The following is a 21,963-nucleotide window of genomic DNA, read 5'->3' on the forward strand; positions in this document are numbered from 1 at the left end:
GTGGTTTATGGTGTATTTTGTGTCTATAGGTCCGCCCGTCATTGTCGTCCCTCCAGAAAACATCACCCTGAACGTTTCACAAGACGCCTTCCTGACCTGCCAGGCTGAGGCCTACCCCACCAACCTCACTTACAGCTGGTTTCACGGGAATAGCAACGTCTATCTCCTCAGGTGAGATCCTTTCATGTATCCAAACCTAATGTGTGATACCGTCTACTGAAGTGGTGTATCCAAACCTAATGTGTGATACAGTCTGCTGAGCTGGTGTATCCAAACCTAATGTGTCATACAGTCTGCTGAGCTGGTGTATCCAAACCTAATGTGTGATACAGTCTGCTGAACTGGTGTATCCAAACCTAATGTGTGATACAGTCTGCTGAGCTGGTGTATCCAAACCTAATGTGTGATACAGTCTGCTGAACTGGTGTATCCAAACCTAATGTGTGATACAGTCTGCTAAAATGGTGTATCCAAAGCTATTATATGTGATACTGTCTGCTGTGTCAGTGTATCTAATCTCATTGTGTGTGTTACTGTGCTGCCAAGGTGTTGTATCTCTACGTTAGTGATTTTCTCTGCCAAATGGGTGTATCTAATTCCATTATGTGTTATACTGTCCTGATCTGGTGTATCTGATCCCATTATGTGTGATACTGTCCTGATCTTGTGTATCTAAATCCATCATGTGTGATAATGTCTGCTGAGCCACTGTATCTAATCCAACCCTGTGTGGTATTGTGCTGTGCTGGTGATGTATCCAGTCCCTTTATCAATGATATTTTCAGCTAAACTGATGTATCTAATACCATCATGCGTGATACTTTCTGCTGAGCTTGTGTATCTAAGCTATCATATATGATAATGTGGTCTATTTATTCCTATCATGTGACTGGACCGCTGCCATATAATGTGTGATACTGTAATCTGAGTGTATCTAATCCTATCATGTGTAATACTGTAATCTGAGTGTATCTAATCCTATCATGTGTGATACTGTCATCTGTGTGTATCTAATCCTATCATGTGTGATACTGTCAACCGAGTGTATCTAATCCTATCATGTGTGATACTGTCAGCCGAGTGTATCTAATCCTATCATGTGTGATACTGTCATCTGAGTGTATCTAATCCTATCATGTGTGATACTGTCAGCCGAGTGTATCTAATCCTATCATGTGTGATACAACCTCTATGTACCCCTCAGTGTACACGGTGTGGACCCTCCTAGCCGATACTGACAGACCGTTCCCCTTTGTTATTTTCAGCCGTCTCCAGTCCCGGGTGCGAATCTTGGTGGATGGGAGTTTTCTGCTACAACAAGTCACCCCGGAGGATTCTGGGAAATACACCTGCATTCCCAGCAACGGGATGTGGAAGTCTCCGTCTGCCTCTGCCTACCTCACTGTGCTGCGTATGTACCGGCCTCCAATACTCCTATCATCTGTGTGTGTGCTCTGCTGCGCTGCATTGTGGGAGTTGTAGAGTTCACAACAGTAGAATCCTGGGTCTAAATCACATCCATTATCCCTCTAAATGAAGTGGTTCCTTATACCGATGGTCATACCCCACAGCTGCCTATTGCTCTAGGTTTGTAACAGCGCCTTTTCCTCCTTAGACCCTGCCTATGTGACAGGCATGCCGTCTGAAACCTTCCTGCCAATCGGAATGAGGGGTGTGATCCGCTGTCCCGCCAGAGCCAACCCACCCTTGTTATATGTCAACTGGACCAAGGATGGAAGTCCCCTCGATCTTGACAAGGTATAAACCACGAGAGGCGATTCATGACCAGTAATGTTTGGAATAGGGGGCGGGGCTGTGACAACCACTCAGACATGATATTCAGGCTGGTTGTCAGCTGTGTAGATCTCATGTCAGCCAGGGGGTCACTATGGCTGCCACCCTAATAGTACTCCAACATTTCTTTTACTCCTTCTTTACTAGTTCCCTGGATGGTATTTACAGGAGGACGGCTCCATCGTGGTGGCCATGGGTAATGATGATGCCCCCGGCACATACACATGTACCCCATATAACAGCTATGGCACAACCGGCATGTCACTGCCCACTGTGGTTATTTTGAAGGTACAGTAAACCATCTGGCGGTGTAGACTGTCACTATATCCATCTATTGGTTTGTTTCACGGTTTGTTGTGTCAACAGGATCCTCCATCATTCATCGATCTCCCCAAGGACGAGTACTTCCAGGATGTTGGGAGAGAGCTAATCGTTCCCTGCTCAGCAACAGGAGACCCTCCGCCCGTCATCAGCTGGACTAAGGTGAGGCTGGCGGGGAAGGCAGAAGACAACAGGGACCGCCCCAATGACACATGGGCAGGCAGCATGAAAGTAATGACAGGTTTACTTTAGTCCCTTAACTCATGATGACGTCCAGGGACGTCATCATGGGTTAAGGGATGTACAGAGAGGGCTCACAATGTGCAGTGCAATCATGATGCTTCTTGCCAGGGCGGGGGTCAACATTGCAATGCCGCTGTTCCTTGCTCGGCACTTGATTGCTATGGGCTGCAGCAACCCATTGTAATCGAGCACTGTTCTCATAGATCAATGCAGTACATATGTACTGCATTGATTTCTATGAGAGATTAGTGTAGTTCGCATAGAAGTACCCCAGAGGGGTAAAAAGTTTTTCCATTCATAAAAAAATTCCCTCCCTTATTATAAAAGTTTAAATCACCCCCCTTTTCCCATTTTATAAATAAAAAAACCAAACATAAACAAACATATTTGGTATTGCTGCATGCAGAATTGCCTGAACTATTAGGCTATGGCATTCCTGATCTTGCTTAATGAACTGCATAAAATCCCGCCAAAGTGCAAAATTGCTGATTTTTGGTCAAATCAAATCCAGAAAAAATTGTTATAAAAAGTGATCAAAAAGTTGCATATATGCAAGCAAGGTACCGAAAAGCGCTATAGGGATGGTAATAGAGCAATTTTAAGAACATTTTGGGGGATATCTACTAACAAATCTAAAAACACGATTTTGTCAAAGATGTTTTGGCATAATTTCCAATCTAATTTATGTAAATTGTCTAATAGCGTAGTAAAAGTATCTTAAAAATAATGGTCTTTTAATTAGTCTAATAAATTCACCTGGTTCGGAGCAGACGTAGCGATGCGCCAATATATGCGACTTTTTAAAAAATTGCGCAGTTAATAAATTTAGCTAAAAAAGAATTCTGGCGCACATTCGATGTAATTAACAACAAAAAATCTAATTCAAAAAGTCGCATCTAATTTGGATAGTCTTGTCTAAAAAAGCTTCATAAATTCATGTTAGATTTATTTTGAGCGCAAACTAGATATATTAGACTAAAAACAGGCGCAATTAGTTTTTTTAAAAGCCATCACATGAAATAAAAGTTATACAAGTTATATATCATTGTAATCGTACTGACTTGATAAACATAGATAAAATGTCAGATTTACCATAGGGTGAATGGCGTAAACACGAAAACCCCTAAAGTTAAAAAAAAATATATATTTTTTTTCCAGGTTTTGCAGCATATCTTATGGAAAAATAAAGTCTGTCATTGCAAAGTATAATTGATGTCGCAAAAAAATAAGAGCTCATGTGGGTCTGTAGGGGAAAATATGCAAGCACTATGGTCTTATAAACATGAAGAGGGAAACAAAAAGTGGCTGAGGAGGGAAGGGGTTAAAATAATAATTTCACTGAGGACACTGTCATCACTTTATGGTGGGGATAGGGTGTTTTTGGGGGTCAGCGGTGTTTGGCTTACATAGTGCACTAAGGGCAGTCATTGTTCCTGCAGTTGGGGTTACCTGGGAAAAGCATCGCCCAAATGGATGTCAATGGCAGTCTGGTATTTCGGCCACTCACAAAGGAGGAACATGGCGACTGGGAGTGCACAGCGGCCAATGATGTGGCAAGTATCAGTACACGCACCGCCATCTTTGTTTTGGGTAAGTTTTTTTCATGTGTATGTAAAAGGGAAAGCTCTAGGCTGGTGAATGATAACAATGATTGGACCCCTACAGCATTGCTCACCTTGTACGGTACAAATACTGTGATACTTGCGATTCTCTGCAGGCACCAGCCCCCACACAGTGACCAACGTTACGGCCCAGTCACTGGTCTCGGCAGTGAACATCAGTTGGGTGTCCGGCTTCGATGGAGGATATTTCCAGAGGTTCAGCGTTTGGTATGCTCCGCTGTGAGTCTTTTTCTACTAACATAGGACAGAGATGTATCTAAGCTTATACATGGCTGCCTGGCATACCTATTTACCCAGGATGGCCGGCGAAGTTGCACGTAGCATGACTAGTCGGCTTCACGTCATCACTTCTATTTATTTACTTTTATTTTATTTCAACACGCAAGAATGGAAAAAAAAAAATATATATATATATGCAAAAAAATTCTGATATCTTATGGATTTACTAGTAGCTGGTTAAATGACTAGAGGCCCAGGTTTTACATGCCTCAGATTTGACCCTGCTGTCATAGTGGCTGTCAGGGGTTATTACCCAGCTTTCCTAGACCCCAGTAGGCATCACTAGACAGATTCTGGGAAAGCTGGGTAACAGCCCTGCTAGTATCTACAATGTCGGCCATATTGTTACTAAATAAAAGGTAAAATTAAATCCACGGCCTATGGATAATTGCATGTGGTGAGTTATCTATATTCCTCTTTACACATGTAACAAATTCCAAATTTCTTTTTTTTTTTAAACTTTTATTGAATTTTTTATTTTTTTTTTGCAAAACCCAGATTCATCTCTCTAGCGCCGTGTTCTCCTAACTGAGTAGTGTGTGGTGACTGTAGGTTATATGTGTGTCTGGAGGGGTCATCTACCACACGCAGAGGTCAGGTTAGGAATATAATATCTATGGGCCCAGTGTATAAAATGGTTTAAAAAAATAAATGTTGCCAATATTTAAAATAAATACAGCCCATCCACGGATCATTGTGGCCGTACATTGAATGCTAAACATATATAATATGATCCCTACTGGCGTCTCTGCTGTGGAAAATGTGCCCCCTGTTTGTTTTCTTTATGTATAGTAAAGGGGTTCTCTGTGAATCCAGAATCAGGGGAATATTCAACATGGAAAGTTGTAAATTTTTCGTTTTCTAATGAATAAAAAAAAAATGTCTTCGGTCTCTAAGGTCCTATCCTCAACACTATTCTCCATGCTGCTTGTAATGTCCCCAGTTCCATCATTCTAGAGAACCCCATTAACCTCTTGTAGATAGACATAACATGAAAGTCTGTGGAAGGAATTATCCTATTTCAATGCGCAAAGGGAACTGCCAAAAATATTGGAAATGTTAGAATTTTTCCCATTGGTAAATATTAAGCTGCTTTGATTTTTGACGTTGCCCGTAGCAACCAGAGTTTAGTTTTTATTTTCCATTAGTAAAATGAGTGCTAAGCTGAGCTGTGGTTGCTATGGACAATAGAGAAAATCATTAAAAAAGCACCCCCCATGTCCTTAGCAACCAGTCTGTCCTATGCTATTAGGTCTTCGCTAGTGTTAAGTGAAGAGGCCAAACTGCTCAGGTTCGGCAACAGTCTCCGAACCTGAACACTAGATATTTGACTCCCCGCGGCTGCAGAGGTTTGATGGGAGTCCTGGATGGATACAGACAGAAGGACTGTCTTTGTTGCCCATAGGAACCAGTTAAAGCTTATCTTTTATTTCAGGGCCTGTTCTTACTATTGAATTTGCACAGAATTTCAAGCACACTTGAAATTCCGTGCAAATTCCATAGTGTGAACTGACCCCAATGTGTTGTTAAAAAAATGAAAGCTTAGCTGTGATAGGTTTGCAGGGAGTTTGACTGCTGGGAATCACGCAGTCTGGGAAACGGGGACTTACCGCCACACCCAGGGCATCGCTAAAGGTTCATGGGCCCCAGTGCAAACACTTAGCTTGGGCCTTCTCCACCTATGGTCTTAAGGCCCTATTACACACAACGATTATCGGCCTTACTTGGCTGATCAGTGACCGTTCAGGCCCATAATCGTTTAGTATATTAGCACATGTTGAAAGGCAACAATCAGTTGACATGCACAATGTTGGGTGGTCGTGGTCTTTCAACATGTTAATTGCAATGGGCCGTCCGAACGATCTAAGGATCATTTGGGTGTCCCCTTCCGGTGCTTGCAGTGCAGCGAGCGGGGATTGAGGGGGAAGTGAGTCAGGTTGGCACTCGCTCCTGTAAAAGATCTATAGGGTTTTTATAGATATTCTGTCTCTAATATATACACTGATTTTATTATCTGTCTATCTATCTCCTTTTGTTCATGGCGATATAAGCTGCCACATGAGGTAAAGCTCAGGCAAAATCAGTGGAGAGATAAGTGCCGGCCGTCCAGGAGCTGTAATACTAATTCGCCCTTGCCCTAGTTTTTGCAATGTTAATGGCAGATGCACCCATTGCCACTTCTTTGGCTACACTTCTGGCCACATCATTCATTCCCTATGGGAGCCATGGAAATAGCCAAACACTGTACTCGGCTATCTTTGAAAGCTCTCATGTCAATGAATCATGCAAGGAAAGTTGCCACTTTATTAGAGTTGGGCCCCTGTCCTCAAGATTGGGGCATTACCAATCATCAGACCTCTGCAAGCAAACACTTATCATCCATTCAATATCAGCAAGCGGAGATTAGAAAGATGATTGATACACAAAGCACACTGGATTCCCGCTGGAGTTCCCCATTAAGAACAGACCAAAGCCGTAACACTGTATTGTAAATCGCGCCGGCAGCAGCTGTCTCGTATTGACTTGTCTGTAATCATTCTTGAATGTCTCTTGTGCTGCTGTCAGGGTAAAGCGACTGTCACATGGTCACCATGAATGGATCTCCCTTTCGGCACCGGTTGGAGCAAGTTCGCTGGTGGTGGAGAATCTGCAGGCCGACAGCCCCTACCAGTTCAGTGTCTTGTCTCAGAACAAGCTGGGGAGCGGCCCGTTTAGTGAGATTGTGACCGCCACTCCTCTCAGTGAGTATACGGAAGAGAGAAGAAACCTCATTTGCTGTCTGTCTACCTTCCTCTTTCCTTGTTGCCAGTGGTCGCCCCTCTTTCCGTCTTGCAGCTTCTAATCTCTTGCTCTGTCTTCAATAATCACTACTATTTTGGCCTCTCAGGTGTCCCACCCACCACATTGCCTCCTCCTATACCCACCACAGACTCTAGAGATACCCTCACCCCTCCTCGCTTTCTGGCTGCCAATGAGACGTCCCGCGGAGTGCTGCTGACATGGGCGCCACCTCTGCGATCCTTGTATCCCCTGCGTGCATATGGCCTGGAGTGCCGACGAGATGAAGGAGACTGGGAGCTGCTTGACGACGCCATACCAACAACACAGGCCGAGCTGCTCGTTCCTGGACTGGTTAAGGTGAGGAATGGAAGTAGATCAACCATAATCCAAGGGAAGCCAAAGATGTTATAGCAATAATGAGCAGATCAGCTATACGTTGAGAAACTGACCAATACATGCGCTAAGTGCATTCTCTTTCCAGCTTTGTGCACGTGACAGAGGCTGAATCCTAATTTAAATCGACATTTTTCAGTCAAAAGTAAAGGTGGTGTGCCATAGGGCTTCGTACCCCGAATCAGGAGATATAACTCTTATTTCAATCCTTTACTCCAGCGCTGAGATATAAGCTTTAGAAATGTTATGCAGATTGGGGGCAAAAGCCCAACAACATTCGGCCTGCCAGTCTTAACAGAGTGGACGTTTACTTGTGGGAAAAGGGGCGATAGATAGAGGGGACAAACCTTGCTAAGCTTTTGCAACAAGGGGAAGGCCCTGTGGGATTTATCTCCTATTTTGCATAAAACTTCTCAGTGCTGGATTGATGTACAGTTATATCTTCTTATTCAGGGTAAGAAGCCTTTACTTTAGTTAGCAAAAAAAAAAACTTCTGACAGATCTGCTTTAAAGGGGAACTATCAGGTTAGTGCAATCTAACCTGCTGATAGCCCCCTATTGCGCACGGGGCACCAAGGTGGAAGGTATGTCTCTTATTTTCCTCCCCAGCGCCATTCCCATGCTGTCAGCAGTGTAATCCTTGGTCCAGAGCACCATTAGGAGCACTGTCAGAGTGCCAATCCGGCCCGCCCGCTCCATTGATTATCATTAGAAAGAGTGGTCAGGTTTGTGCAATGGGGGCGGGGCAGTGCTCCTAACTGTGTTCTGGACCGAGGATTACACTGCTAACAGCACAGAAATGGTGCCAAGGAGGAAGGGAAGACACATACCTTCCTCCTCAGTGCCCCATGCACAATGTTAGGCTAGATTAGATTCGTCTAGCCTGCTAAGAGTTCCCCTTTAAGATGGGATGTCTTATGTCACACACAGAGTGGGGAGAAGAACAATCAGTTAGAAGCTTCTCCCCACTTGCTCTAGCGCTTGCGCGGATCTGAACACCCATATGCTGGCAGAACAAAACCTTTGACTTGTCATTACACAAAAGGGAAATTTATAAAATATGTCCTAACGTTACAACATTGTGCAGGGGCTCGCAACACATTGTCCTATCAGTAGGTTATTAGTTTGGCATTATCATGTATACAAAGGCTTATAGTTACACATGGAGTCCCTATTGTGTGGCGCTGTATGGTTTTAAGGTAGAATCTCTATGTAACATAGCATCCAATAGAGCAGACATACGGAACCTTTTGCCCTCCAGCTGTTGTAAAACTATGGTTCCCATCATGCCAGGACAGCCAAAGCATGATTTGTAGTTGCATGGAATTGTAGTTGCACAACAGCTGGATGGCCAGAGGTTTCCCTTCTGTACAATAGAGATACAAATTTTATTTTTGGTCTACATTAATCTGGGTACTGTACAGTTTCGGACCCATAACACAACCCCTTGATGAAACTTTGTATTCCAGGACGCCATGTACGAGTTCCGCCTGGTGGCGTTTGCTGGAGATTATATCAGCGATCCCAGTAATTCTGTGAATATCTCTACAGCAGGTGAGTGAAAATGACACAAGTCAGTCATAATGTCTGCCCTGTAGGTGACGATGTTTAGTGGATGTAATCTGATAAGGCAACGGCTGGGATCACAGAGACTATTGTTGGCTGTTTAACCACTTGGATGCCATGGTCGCTATTGATTGCACCATCTAAGTGGCTGGGTATGGTGGGGCTCCCTCTGTCACCCATTAGGTTTCAATATGATAGGGAAAGGGGGGGGGGGCTGAAATGTTATGGCAGCCTGGGGCCCAACAAAGCCTCCCAGGCCTTCCACCATAGCATAAAGATAAGACATCATTTATACTATATAAACTACACCTTCAAAAAAATCCAATTTAAATATACAATTTTTTCAAATTAATTCCACCCCCAAAACTTGATATGCATGGTGTCATAAAAAAAAAACAACCTAAATGGTTATGTCATTGAAAAAACTAACAACTCCTGCAAGGCTGGGATAAGGAAACAAAAAGTCGATGCAAAAACAAGCTCCGACGCAGAGGTAATAGCCAAAAATGAATTTTAAAAAATGGCCGTCCTCTGGCAGTAGCTCTGACATAAACCTACCGGCCACACAGAATACTGAATACAATGAACTTTTTTATAGTATTAGTTTTTCTGGTTCAATGTTTTTATTATTATTTTTAAGAACATATTACAAAAGAGAAAATCTATAAGCACTGACTTTAGTGCCAACAGTAAAGTTAACATGTTTTTACAACAAGCTAACATATGGGTTAACAAAGAGTATAGAAACAACAGATAGATATAAAATTGTGGTAACATACATTCATGTTCTTCCAGACTTTTACACTGTACTGACAGGATTTGCCACTGGATGGCACTGCAACCATACACTAAGCAGCCAGGAACCAAGGCTGTATAAGGAGACTATAAGTATCATGCATTTAAGGGGCCATTTAATGGGTGTACATTTACCTCCAGTATCATCTAACATATTTTCTAGATATTCAGTTTATAGGACATTCTTACAGCTGCTGTGCATGGAATCAGATTCCAGACAGTATGTATGCATGGTAGGCCCATGATTTCATTCACATCCATTAATCCAGGCATGTCCAAACTTTTTTCGAAGAGTGCCAAATTTGATGAAGTGAACATGTGCGAGGGCCGACCATTTTGCTTGACATTCTTTGGACCAATAAAATGAATGCAAATAAACTTTTTTTTACAAAGTTTATTGAAAACGGCACACTTTTTATACTTAAAAAATCCCGGGGCACACCACCAACCAAAATGGCACAAAATGACACTAAAACAGTACATATTATACATATAGTTAATAATATAGATTCTAAATGTATTTATACACACTCAGTGTGAAACCTGGGCCTGTTTCGATAAACACAAAAGGGATATCCCTGTTTCTCTCCCCCATCTCCATGTTTTTCTCTCCCCCCTGCTTCTCTCCCCTGTTTCTCCCCCATCCCCATGTTTCTCTCCCCCCTGCTTCTCCCCCATCCCCATGTTTCTCTCCCCCTGCTTCTCCCCCATCCCCATGTTTCTCTCCCCCCTGCTTCTCCCCCATCCCCATGTTTCTCTCCCCCCTGTTTCTCCCCCATCCCCATGTTTCTCTCCCCCCTCCCCATGTTTCTCTCCCCCCTGTTTCTCCCCCATCCTCATGTTTCTCTCCCCCTTGCTTCTCCCCCATCCTCATGTTTCTCTCCTCCCTGTTTCTCCCCCATCCCCATTTTTCTCTCCCCCGTTTCTCCCCCATCCTCATGTTTCTCTCCCCCTTGCTTCTCCCCCATCCTCATGTTTCTCTCCCCCCTGCTTCTCTCCTATCCCCATGTTTCTCTCCCCCCTGTTTCTCCCCCATCCTCATGTTTCTCTCCCCCCTGCTTCTCCCCCATCCTCATGTTTCTCTCCCCCCTGCTTCTCCCCCATCCCCATGTTTCTCTCCCCCCTTCTTCTCCCCCATCCCCATGTTTCTCTCCCCCCTGCTTCTCCCCCATCCCCATGTTTCTCTCCCCCCTGCTTCTCTCCTGTTTCTCCCCCATCCCCATGTTTCTTTCCCCCCTGCTTCTCTACTGTTTCTCCCCCATCCCCATGTTTCTCTCCCCCCTACTTCTCTCCTGTTTCTCCCCCATCCCTGCTCACCTTCCCTGAGATGCTCGCCGCGGATGCCGTCCCCCTCACCTACTGGCCCAGACGTGCTCCTCCAATCAGGGGAGACCGGGAGCGTGGTGCGTGGCGTACCACGCTCCTGGTCTTCCCTGATTGGAGGAGCACGTCCGGGCCAGTAGGTGAGGGGGACGGCGCCCGCGGCACACTGGTTGAAAAACACTGCTCTAGTGCACGGGAAAGGAAAGCCGAAATCTCGGACATCGCGAGATTTCGGCTTTCCTTTTCTGTGCACTAGAGTGGCGTGGCGCAAGGTATCTGTTGCTGCCGGATACCTGGGGGGCCGTAAAAGTTCGGAACGTGGGCCGCAAATGGCCCGCGGGCCGGACTTTGGACATGCCTGCATTAATCCCTTAGCTATTGTTGTACAGTACAAATCTTCAAATTTGAAAGTCCCCCAAATATGTATATAACTTTTCCAATGTTAAAATCCTATTACACCACTGTTCCCCAGCCTGCGGCTATCCTTACATGATGGGGGTCATAGTTTTGCGACAGGTTTGGGAACACTATCACACACCGCATATGCCAATGTAGTCAACCCAATCCTATTCTACAAAGACCGTGAAATATTTGCTGCCTATTATTTATTTTTATTGGCAAGGCATTGGTTTTGGATTATAGCACTAAGTGCAGTATTTGTACAGTGGCATTATGGCTATGATATTGTAACAAGCCCTGCGTTTGACATGAGCGTTTCTACCATTCCATACTCTGACTGCTGTAGTTATTGCATTTTATACATGGGGAAGAAAAAATAAGCAATTGTTAAAGATTTCCATAAACAGTCGACTTGTGAGCTGGAGTCGGTGAGAAAAGACTAAGCTCCCTGCTCCCATTGCCCTCCTGTTCCATAGCTACTGCATTAGTGTCTGGCAGCCACCCAAGACAATGGTCACGTAAAGTTCTACTAAAGTTATACAGTTCTCTGCCAAAGAATGTTTCTACAAGGGAATACTCATAATTGTATAAAATTGTGTTCATGCATGAAAACAAATATATACTATGTGACGGCTTAGGGCCTTATCCCAAGATCCAAAGTCGTCTCTATTCCATAGGATATAATATACTACACTCTATACAAAGAAAAACCATGAAAAATATTAAAGTATTCCAACATCTAATAAAGTTGTTACACACAAACACATTATTCCCTGTTCATGGTGGACACAATCCATGATGTTTCTTGTCTCCGTGTGATGAGCCGGACTTGGCCAATAACACCTTGTGCTGAACTGTTATACAGGAATGAGAGTATACCCATCGCAGACAGAGCATCCCGAGGTCCAGCAGAAGTCCCTGATGGCGGGTGTGGTCGGAGGGGTCTGTTTCCTTACCCTGGCAATCATCCTCAGCACCATCGTGGCCTGTTTGATGAACCGGCGCAGAGCAAGGCGCAGACGTAAACGGAGGCAGCAAGGTAAGATAGGAAAAGAACCATTCAACTAGCTAGCTATAAGGGCTCCACAACATCACAAGTTTCTTTTGCAACGTGTAAGATGAGGATACAGTTACATTACTTCTTTCCTTACCCATAGTCAGGATCCAGGCTGTGTAATCCATGGCAGATATGTCTGCCTAGAACATGGGCCTCCAAACTGCGGGCCTCCAGCTGTTGTGAAACTACAACTCCCATCAAGCCTGGACAGCTAAAGCTTTGGATTTGGCTGTCCAGGCATGATGGGAAATGTTGGAGGGCGGCAGTTTGGAGAGCCATGGCCTAGAAGATGTAGTGGGAAGTATATGGATATGAATTCGGTTTGCCTGGCAAGATGTATAATTTGTGATAGCAGGGAGTATGGGTCTACAGCATGATGTCAGGAATATGTAATGTGAAGGAATGGTTACAGTACTTCCATAGACCAGGCATAAATATTTGGGATAGGAAGTGAGGTGGGAGATAGTCTGACATTAGATATGTAACATGGCTTGGATAGGTCTAGAGAATCCTACTAATGGATTAAACAAGTTTAAAAGAAAATTAGAGCACATGCCCATTGCAAGCAGGTTTTCTCACACTATAGGCCACTCCAAGTAAAAGATGGGACGTGACTGCTATCTTTGAGTAACTGTTCCAGATCCATGTTGAACTATACAGTAAAAAGTGGAAAGATATACCTATATAGCTCAAATGTTATGAATGTTGATAAGGAAAGTGAGAGGATGTGGTCCAAATTAGGTTGGCCATAGATACATCTACACTATTGTACAGTAATGTCTGCATCCGTTTTGATTATTATTTCCAAGCATTAAAAATCGGCTTAATATCCCGGACGAGCCCCCAAGTTTTTTTTTACCAGTGGCAAATCTCTGTTGTATTCAATAGTCAGAGGCATTCTCATGTGGGTCAAAGAAACTGTACATTTTTAATAACAATCCATAAAAAAATTAATAAAGTAGATGTCATTATCTGAAGCAGGGCAAATCTTTTCTGTCTGTATTCATTATATAAGGTACGACAACGTGAGACTGGGTCTCCTAGATGTTAAATTTACACTAACAAGTTATAGGTAAGAAAGCTTCCCTGCTGAATACAGTCGACTGTAAATAATGATTTTTAACACATTTTGCACCCCACCTTTTATTATGCGTTTTAGAAATACCTCCATCTTGCCCAGTAGGGGTGTGGCTTACTGCGAAAATGTGCCAGACTTCTGACACTGTGTAAACCGACTAATAATCAGTCTAAACTTAGACTAAACAGTGTAAAAAAATGACAGAGTTGTCAAACAGCCCGGGACACTTTGATTAATCTGGCACATTCTTTATTTGTCTAGTGTAAGTTAACACGCTCTAAGAACTAGACGGCTTTAGTAAATGTGGGTAAACCTAATAAAGGCGCTCAGGTATACAATCAATTGCCTTAGTAAAATAAAGTTTGTCACTCTAGCTTATGTATGGGGAGTCTTCAATCGTTGCAAAATTTAAATTCCCATCATGCCTGGACATCCAAAGCTAAAGCCTCTGCTGTCCAGGCATAATAGGAATTGCAGTTTTGCAACAACTGGAGGGCCGAAGGTTCCCCATCCCTGTTTTAGCTTTTTGTGGGTTAAGATTAGAGATGCTCAAACATCGGGAAATCTTAGGTTCGATCGAACTCGAACATTTTTTTCGAACGTGCAGCATTTGATTCCCGATGCCTTCCCAGTCCGTGGGGGAGGAGGAGACAGCCCGAGTACCGCCTGGAATTCTGGGATACAGCCTATTACCTAGGCTGTATCCCGGAATTCCAGGAGGTACTCGGGCTGTCCCCTCCTTCCCCATGTACCGGGAAGGCATCGGGAATGTTGCACGTTAAAAAATGTTCGAGTTTGATCGAACCTAAGATTTTCCGACGTTCGATCATCTCTAGTTAAGATGACGTCCTGGAGAATTAGGATCTAGCACACGTACTAGTACAAAATGTATAAAAGACGTACTAGAGTTTGGATTTCTACAGTGACTGTATTATTGTCTCATCTAAAGGCTTTAGAGCTACCGCCCAAAGGAATCCGCTGCTAGTTTAGACATATTACAGCCCAAAGTCATAATTCATGCTCACTTTCCAAATATTTAGTTCATCAGAAATGTAAGGTATCTCATTGTTTTCCTGACGAATATACAACCCTTGTCTTCAGACCAGAGGCTCCACTCGAATCATTCCATTACTCCATGACTGCAAATGTGCATGAATGCGGTGCTACCATCGTGCTGTATTGTCTCCCATTCATCGGCTCCACCCGAACATTGTATTATTACTTTATTTTTGGATTATGGAATATGCACCCAGCCTACGTGGGCTCAGTTTTTTTTATTTTGCTGTGTACATTATGTGGCCCCTGCTTTTGTGTTCACCCCGCATGCCCCCTTTCATACTATTAAACATGTTGGAACATTCATATCAGTAGATCTGGAGCATAGAGGACCAAATATTTTCGAGATCCATGTCACATAGATGGTTTAACAGAAACCCTTAATATCACATAGGTTTACTTCTGCTTCTATGGTTAAGGGTATTGTTCACACTTACCGGATCCGCAGCGTATTTTCTGCTGCGGATCCGCAGCAGATTTCATTTAAATAACTGAACACAGCATCAAATCTGCACCATCAAATCTGCTACGGATCTGCTGCAGATCTGCTGCGGATCCTGTAGGTGTGAACACACCCTTAGAGTGGTTTACGATGGTCTATTATCCCTGTTATTAGCCCATGATGCTTAGGTTTTGCTATAATTACTTTATTTGTTACAAGACAGCAACTTCTAATCTATGAATGATAGATTTTCAGTAGCTAGTAGCTAATCGCATCTAGTAGCTGGGAATAGATAACCAGAAATCAAAAGTATGGTCGTAGATTTCCAGTAGACGATAAATGACTTTGGAACACATACCATGTAGCTTAGATCCAATCCTTGGCGCTACCTCTTAATTTTTTGAAAACGCCTTCCTCCAGAAAACAGCAGCCTCATCTCATCTGGTGTATTGTATGAGGAGAAAAGCTAGACGTGAATTGCAAAGAGTACGGATGTAGCAATGCTGAATTTTGTTCTATTGCATCCTTCGCGCATGAGTAAACGTAACTTGCATTAACACATGGCACAATGAGTGTTGGACAAACTTCGCATTGCTACACATGCACATTGGCTCTCCGGTATGAAGACTAGTGCAGATGATTGTTGGCGGTGTTGCCCATAGCAGCCAGTTGAGTTTCAGGTTTTATTTTCAGCCACCAGAGAGAAAGTAACTGTAGTAATGTGGTGGATACTATCAAACTTTTTGATACTTTTGCTAACTCAAAACTCAATATTTTTTTAATTTTGCCGAGGCTTCTAGTAAAGGGTCAATTTGGAACGGTCCTCTCAGGTTGTTAAGCTAATAGAGCTGTTTATGTACAATACAGATTTTAAATCGGAGGCTTTTAAGACGCCTTGGCTTGGGTTAGATCCACGTGTATTTAGGATTAAGTTCTTTGGATAGCTTAGATAACATCAAGATGATAAGTAGGTCACTATACGTACAGGTCACATTGGCTCGAGTTCTGCTCCTCATTGATCCCTGTTGTGTTCTCATAACCTTCCAGATGCACCAATGGTCTTCTCCCAACCCAAGAAAGCTTCTCCTTCACAGTAAGTGTCTTCATGCTCATACGTCACTTCCCGTTCACTCATTTCATGCTGCCCGTCTGTAGCTGCGATCATTGCCTTTTTTTATTTCCTTTATGTCTTTTCGCTCCAACCACCAGTCAACGACCGGTAGATCCTGCTTGGGTAGACACATGGTGGTTGCAAGTCTATATTGTGTCCTCATGATCATGCATCTCCTTCACAGTCACACAGACCTTTAGTGTTGACCTGTAGTAGGATCATGGTGACTTTGAGGCCCTCTTTAAAAAGGTTTCACTTTCTTAAACAATTGCAATAAACTATGAAATCTTTGATTAGAAAAAAAAAATTTGACAAAATTTTTCTAGTAACAATTTGGTGACTTAATCCGCAGCAGCGGTGGGTTGCTATGGGTTAACTTTTGTCAAACAGTTGCCAGTCTTATACTGGAGATGTGGACTCTTATTCCTGTCCTGTCTTTGTCAAGATTATGAATCGGCTATGAAATTGATCAACAGTAACTTGCATCCTCAATGAAATGTTACACTGCAGAACAATAGTCGTGAAGATTTTATACTCTGTCTTTTAGCTTAGCACACATTAGTCATTAGCTGGAATGCTCCTTTTTAGTTACATTTTTCACCCTATTCTCTATTTTTTAATATTTTAAAGTAGTTTTGTTAAAATGATTGTTTTACTTTTATTTTTTATCTCTCAGAAATACTAATGGTTCTAACAGCCCCGACAGTCTCGTGAGGCTCAAGCTCCAAGTATCACCATACGAAAGCTTCCGTAAGTCTCTCCACTTGGGCGAGAAGACTGTGAATAACCTTGGTGTGAACCATGGAAGCAGCACAGTTGGCAGATACACCATTTACGAGAGTAACGTTGGAGAGTGCGTTCCTTTGGAGAGGATAAGCCGTGGACCTGATGGGCGATTTGTGGTAGAGACGGACACTCGGCCAAACAGAGGGAGCATCCGAGGCTTTCCATACGTGACGGAGACTGATCTCTATCCAGAGTTCAATGCCAGGGACTCATCTGACCTGAGCCAATGTTCGCAGGCCAAAACATACTTGCAGGTTTGCCAACTACCTGATCGACCTTCAGAATCCTGGAGGGACGAAGTGAAAATGAGACCAAAGGCTACAGGGCAGGCTCGTAAGGAAGCAAGAGATTCAGGTTACCGTCAAGGCAGATACTTTGGTTGCAGCAGTAGTCCTTTGGATGAGGCAAAACCCTTTCGTATTCCAGACATTAGTCCGGTGACCTCTGCCGTGGCTCTTCCTTATAGTCAGGTAGAAGAGGCACGATGTGGAGAATCAGCTCAGACGGAAGGTAATTTAGAGAGGACCATTTCTACACTCCGAGAATCAGAGACTGACTGTTTCTCGTCATTGAGCACAGTTATTAGAGCACCTTCTTTACTGTTACAAAAACCCTTAGGTCTCAGTGACCAAGCAAGCCAACTGAGACATAGCTTGTCCACACAGAGTGGCATCCTCCAGTACTTGAGTTTACCTTTCTTCAAGGAGATGAGCGTGGACGGAGACTGGCCTGTGGAAGACGAGGCACAGACCAGATCATCAGAGACTGGCTCTTCAGAGACTGATAACAAAGATACTTCTAATAATGTACATATGGATGATAGGACATTAATGGATGTTGATGGCACAAGTGGGGTTCGTAAGGAAGAATCTCCCTGTGCCCCCCACCAGTTATTGTCTCTTGACTACTTGAGCTGCAAACCAGAGCAATCTGTGCCTGTAAAGTCATTTCTTAAACCACCGGAGCCTAACTTGGGGCCTGCTAAAGCAATCTTACCTGGTAGCCTCATGTGGACTCAACCACCAGAAAATGCTGAACGTTTAAAGGTAGGGCAAAGAGCACACTGGGACCATGGAAATGCCCTCCTGGATAGTAGAGTTGGCCACCATAATTCTCATTTTGAGTGTCCTTTAAAGGACCAGCCGCTCTCCGTGTTCACAGACTTCCATGCTCTGGAAAAACAAAGGCCTCCGGTAGACAGATCTATCTTTTTGCATGGCTCGGAGAAGGTAATGCGGAGCAGTCTCACCAGCCAGAGCAGTGGCAGAGGGAGTGTTTCGTTCCTTAGACCCCCATCTTTGGCACAGTCTGTGGGGGGCAGCTACCTCAACTCACCTTTAGGTGAAACATCTAGCTGGTACAGTGGAGGGGGCTCCCAGGGCTCCAGTGCAGAGGACTATAGACACAGAAAGGACTCTTTGTTGGCTACTGTAAGCAACAGGTAAGCAAGATAGCTGGTATGCTCTAGAAAAGATATAGAAGAAAATTAACTTATGGCTGCCTAAGAGACTTGCTGATTGACTAGATATGCTCTGTTATTCTGGTGGTAGTCCTCGTTGTATTGTCGTTCCTGTATTATTTTGTTAACGCTTAGCAATTTCAAGCAATTTCAACATTTAGGCAATCTGTGATTCCACGCACAACTGAGAATAACATGAGTTTTGGAGTATTGACCATATAATAAAGACATTAAGTGGATTATCCTCAGTTTGTGTCCAGTGAAAATTTTTATTTAAGTATTGTATTACCCCCCCCCCCCCCCCCAAAGTTATACAAATCACCAATATACACTTATTACAGGAAATGCTTATAAAGTGCTTTTTCCCTGCACTTACTACTGCATCAAGGCTTCACTTCCTGGATAACATGGTGATGTCACTTCCTGGATAACATGGTGATGTCACTTCCTGGATAACATGGTGATGTCACTTCCTGGTTAAAATAGTGATGTCACTTCCTGGATAACATTGTGATGTCACAACCCGACTCCCAGAGGTGTGCGGGCTGTGGCTGCTAGAGAGGATGATGGCAGAGGGATACTCAGTGTCCCTCCAGTGCCCTGTGTCCCTCATTGTCCCCCTGCCATCACCCTCTCCAGCAGCCACAGCCTGCACAGCTCTGGGAGTCTGGTCGTGACATCACCATTTTATCCAGGATGTGAAGCCTTGATGCAGTAGTAAGCGCGGGGGAAAAAAAAGCACTTTATAAGCATTTCCCATAATAAGTGTATATTGGTGATTTGTATAACTTTTAGGGGGGGTAATACAATACTTTAATAAAAATTCTCCTTTAAGCCGAGTTGTCATACTATGTACAACCTTAGGACCGGTATGGTGCTGTTTCTAGAAGCTATGCTTTTCTAATCCTAGATAACCGGTGGCTGGAGAAGTTGGGTGCAGCCCTAGGACTGCCTGGAAAACAGTCTATTACTTTATTCATGTTTTCTAGGGAGCTGCCGGGCTGCTTCCATGTTCTCCAGCCACCAGGAATCAAATGTCGAGAGTTCAGGTTCAGACAAACCCAAACTTCCTGTAAGTTCGCTCATCTTTATTCACCATTCAGTGTAAAAAATAAATAAATTATAAGTTGGATGAGCAATTTTTAAAAGATATTAACAAAAATATGTTTTGAAAAAAATCCATTAAAATGTTTCAAATACAAAATTCTAATGATTTACCTGTGCTGTGGACAGGAGGAATACATCAGTGGATGAGAACTACGAATGGGACTCGGAGTTTACCCTGGAAGTTGATCTTCTGGATGCTCTCCAAGTCTATCGTAGCGGAAACAGCGGCCAAACCATCTCTGCGGGGGAGGTAGAAAGACAAAGTGAGTTGATCATTATTGGTTTTATTTTTTTTCAGGATAAAGTCTTCCACCCTAGTCATATCCAGTGCTTTGTAACTGATCAATGGTGTAGGCTGTCAGACATGTAACCAATGGTCCATGCCCTCTACAGTGCACTACTTTCTGGTAATGGAAAATCAACATTCTGAATGTAGCTTTGGAAGTGAATGGAGAGGAAAGCCTCACAGCATGGCCTAAAAGTGCATTTCTTATGACCACACCAATAGATTTTTCCATTCTCTTACTTGCAGTCTATGAAGTTACCAGTTCACTTAATTGTGCAGTCAAATTGAATTAAAATGATCATCCAGCTGGGAGTCCTCTGGGTATAGAATACTGGTTAGCTACAGAGATCACCGCCCCCTCCTCTCTGCTTTATTCCGGATGACAACAACAACAACGGGTCTTGTCATATAGTATCTGTAAGGGGAAATGTTAGGCTATCCCGTGGGGGGTACTGAAGGGCCACACGCTGAGGATTCCAAGAAGCTAAGTGTGGGGATTGCCAGGAAATCCTGATCGGGGCCCTGCTATTTCCCAGTGAAGAAAAAAAAACAAACGGATTTGATGGTAGCGCAAGCTTCAGTCTAAAGGTCACAAATCAATGTGCAGTCACATAACAAAGCTGCATCACAAGACATTAGGTGGAAGTGTCACATGGAGAGAAGCGTATGATCTTCAGTAAATTTGACTATCTTCATGTTAAGCTGGCTAACATTGAATTAAATGGAACTAAAAAATATGAACCCACATCCCAAATTAAAGTTATGGGCACTTGACCTAGTATGTATGAGATAAGGAAAGCTTAAAGCTGTCTTCAAAGGCTATGGGCATCTTTAAAGCATTTTTCTAAACAAAACTTGCCTTGCAAAAATATCTCCTCTATAGGTCTTTTATTATCGATTTTGTTTAGTTTCTCTTTTACAGCCTTTGCAGTTTGTTTCTGGGGCTTTTCTTCCTCAACACTTGTAAACAGCCTATGTATATCTCCCCTTTTATATGCCTTCCCCCCTATTTCCAATTTGTGTGAGCTGTCTTCCAAATTTTCTTTCCCTAATGTCTATAAATTAAGCTGGCGTTTAACCCCTGGTACTATCTCTAACTCCCATTGGACACAGGCAGCTTTGGTAGTCTCTATGTGATAATCAGGATATATAGGAAGTGGGTGCCGAGCCAACTTCTGCTCCCCAGACAACCCCTTTCAGACATCCCTACACTTTAGACACCAGTAGGGAAGGTCCCCATTTCATCGGGACCATCTCATATGTACAAGATCCTCCAGTCTCTGTCCCCGATGAAGATGAAGTTGGGGGAAAAGCGGATCAGGAGGCCCAAACTTTGTTTTTAGGATAAACCACAGCCAGAGGTCCATTCCAAACACATTAACTCTTAGCCAAACTATGGCTACCTTTATACATGAGATAGATATCAGCCAACTGCTTATTTGTCTGACAGCTGTTTCCTCCGCCAGTTGTCGCGGAGAGTCAAGATTCCTCCATGCTATTCCGTTTCTCGGGGCTGATGGTTGGTTAGTTTGATCAACTAATGTATGTGGCTAACTTTTATCCCATCAATATATAATTCGTTTCACATGCACCCAGAGTACCTTTTGCAGGATGTGCATAGCACTTCTTTGACTCTTAATGGGTGACCACCATTTGAGTACAAGAGTAGTCACTTCCTTGTTTTGGTTTCTCCTATTTGGGCAAAGCTTGGCTGTTCATAGAACACTTAGCAGACAGCTTCCTCCCTGGACTTCTTTCTAAACAAACAGGCTTGCTCGAGCTAAGGGTCCCACATGGGATAGGCTAGCTCTTTCATGGAAAAAACATGGATGCCTTCTGACATGGCCCAGGGCTTAGAACAGAACAAGACAACATCTCGAAAGGGTTTTACAAGAAAAACATCAATCTGTGTATAATTACAGTAATCGCTCCTTGGGGATATAGAACCTCCCTTGCCAAAGAGAAGGCGGCTTAGAAACTTTCCATCCCCTCATACACCCGGTGACAAGCTTATTGTCCATTAAATTACCCTGTATTTGTATTGCTTGATCATGGAACAGTGATG

General features: G+C 43.4%; 1 protein-coding gene and 1 long non-coding RNA gene across 6 annotated transcripts in view; one reads left to right on the forward strand and one right to left on the reverse strand.

Annotated features, from left to right (window-relative positions):
- Positions 1–21,963, forward strand: part of IGSF9 (immunoglobulin superfamily member 9) — a 65,041-nt gene that overhangs the window by 40,756 nt on the left and 2,322 nt on the right. For 2 of the 4 annotated variants that reach the window (XM_069949974.1, XM_069949977.1), the window contains 14 exons: positions 30–171; positions 1,266–1,411; positions 1,616–1,758; positions 1,942–2,082; positions 2,161–2,277; positions 3,798–3,948; positions 4,076–4,199; positions 6,825–7,000; positions 7,147–7,397; positions 8,903–8,987; positions 12,382–12,555; positions 16,197–16,242; positions 16,937–18,487; positions 19,739–19,875. In XM_069949974.1, the coding sequence (XP_069806075.1) occupies positions 30–171; positions 1,266–1,411; positions 1,616–1,758; positions 1,942–2,082; positions 2,161–2,277; positions 3,798–3,948; positions 4,076–4,199; positions 6,825–7,000; positions 7,147–7,397; positions 8,903–8,987; positions 12,382–12,555; positions 16,197–16,242; positions 16,937–18,487; positions 19,739–19,875 (3,384 nt within the window). The remainder of the gene's footprint in view (positions 1–29; positions 172–1,265; positions 1,412–1,615; positions 1,759–1,941; positions 2,083–2,160; positions 2,278–3,797; positions 3,949–4,075; positions 4,200–6,824; positions 7,001–7,146; positions 7,398–8,902; positions 8,988–12,381; positions 12,556–16,196; positions 16,243–16,936; positions 18,488–19,738; positions 19,876–21,963) is intronic. The other 2 variants (XM_069949976.1, XM_069949975.1) reach the window with 2 other exon arrangements.
- LOC138770762 (uncharacterized) overlaps positions 15,573–21,963 on the reverse strand; it is an 85,955-nt gene continuing 79,564 nt past the window's right edge. For both annotated transcript variants that reach the window (XR_011359497.1, XR_011359496.1), the window contains exons 4-5: positions 19,724–19,851; positions 15,573–18,510 (exon numbers count right to left, since the gene is read on the reverse strand). This is a non-coding gene — a long non-coding RNA (uncharacterized lncRNA). The remainder of the gene's footprint in view (positions 18,511–19,723; positions 19,852–21,963) is intronic.

This window comes from Dendropsophus ebraccatus, chromosome 13 (genome assembly GCF_027789765.1).
Source record: "Dendropsophus ebraccatus isolate aDenEbr1 chromosome 13, aDenEbr1.pat, whole genome shotgun sequence".
NCBI classification, from domain to species: Eukaryota; Metazoa; Chordata; class Amphibia; order Anura; family Hylidae; genus Dendropsophus; species Dendropsophus ebraccatus.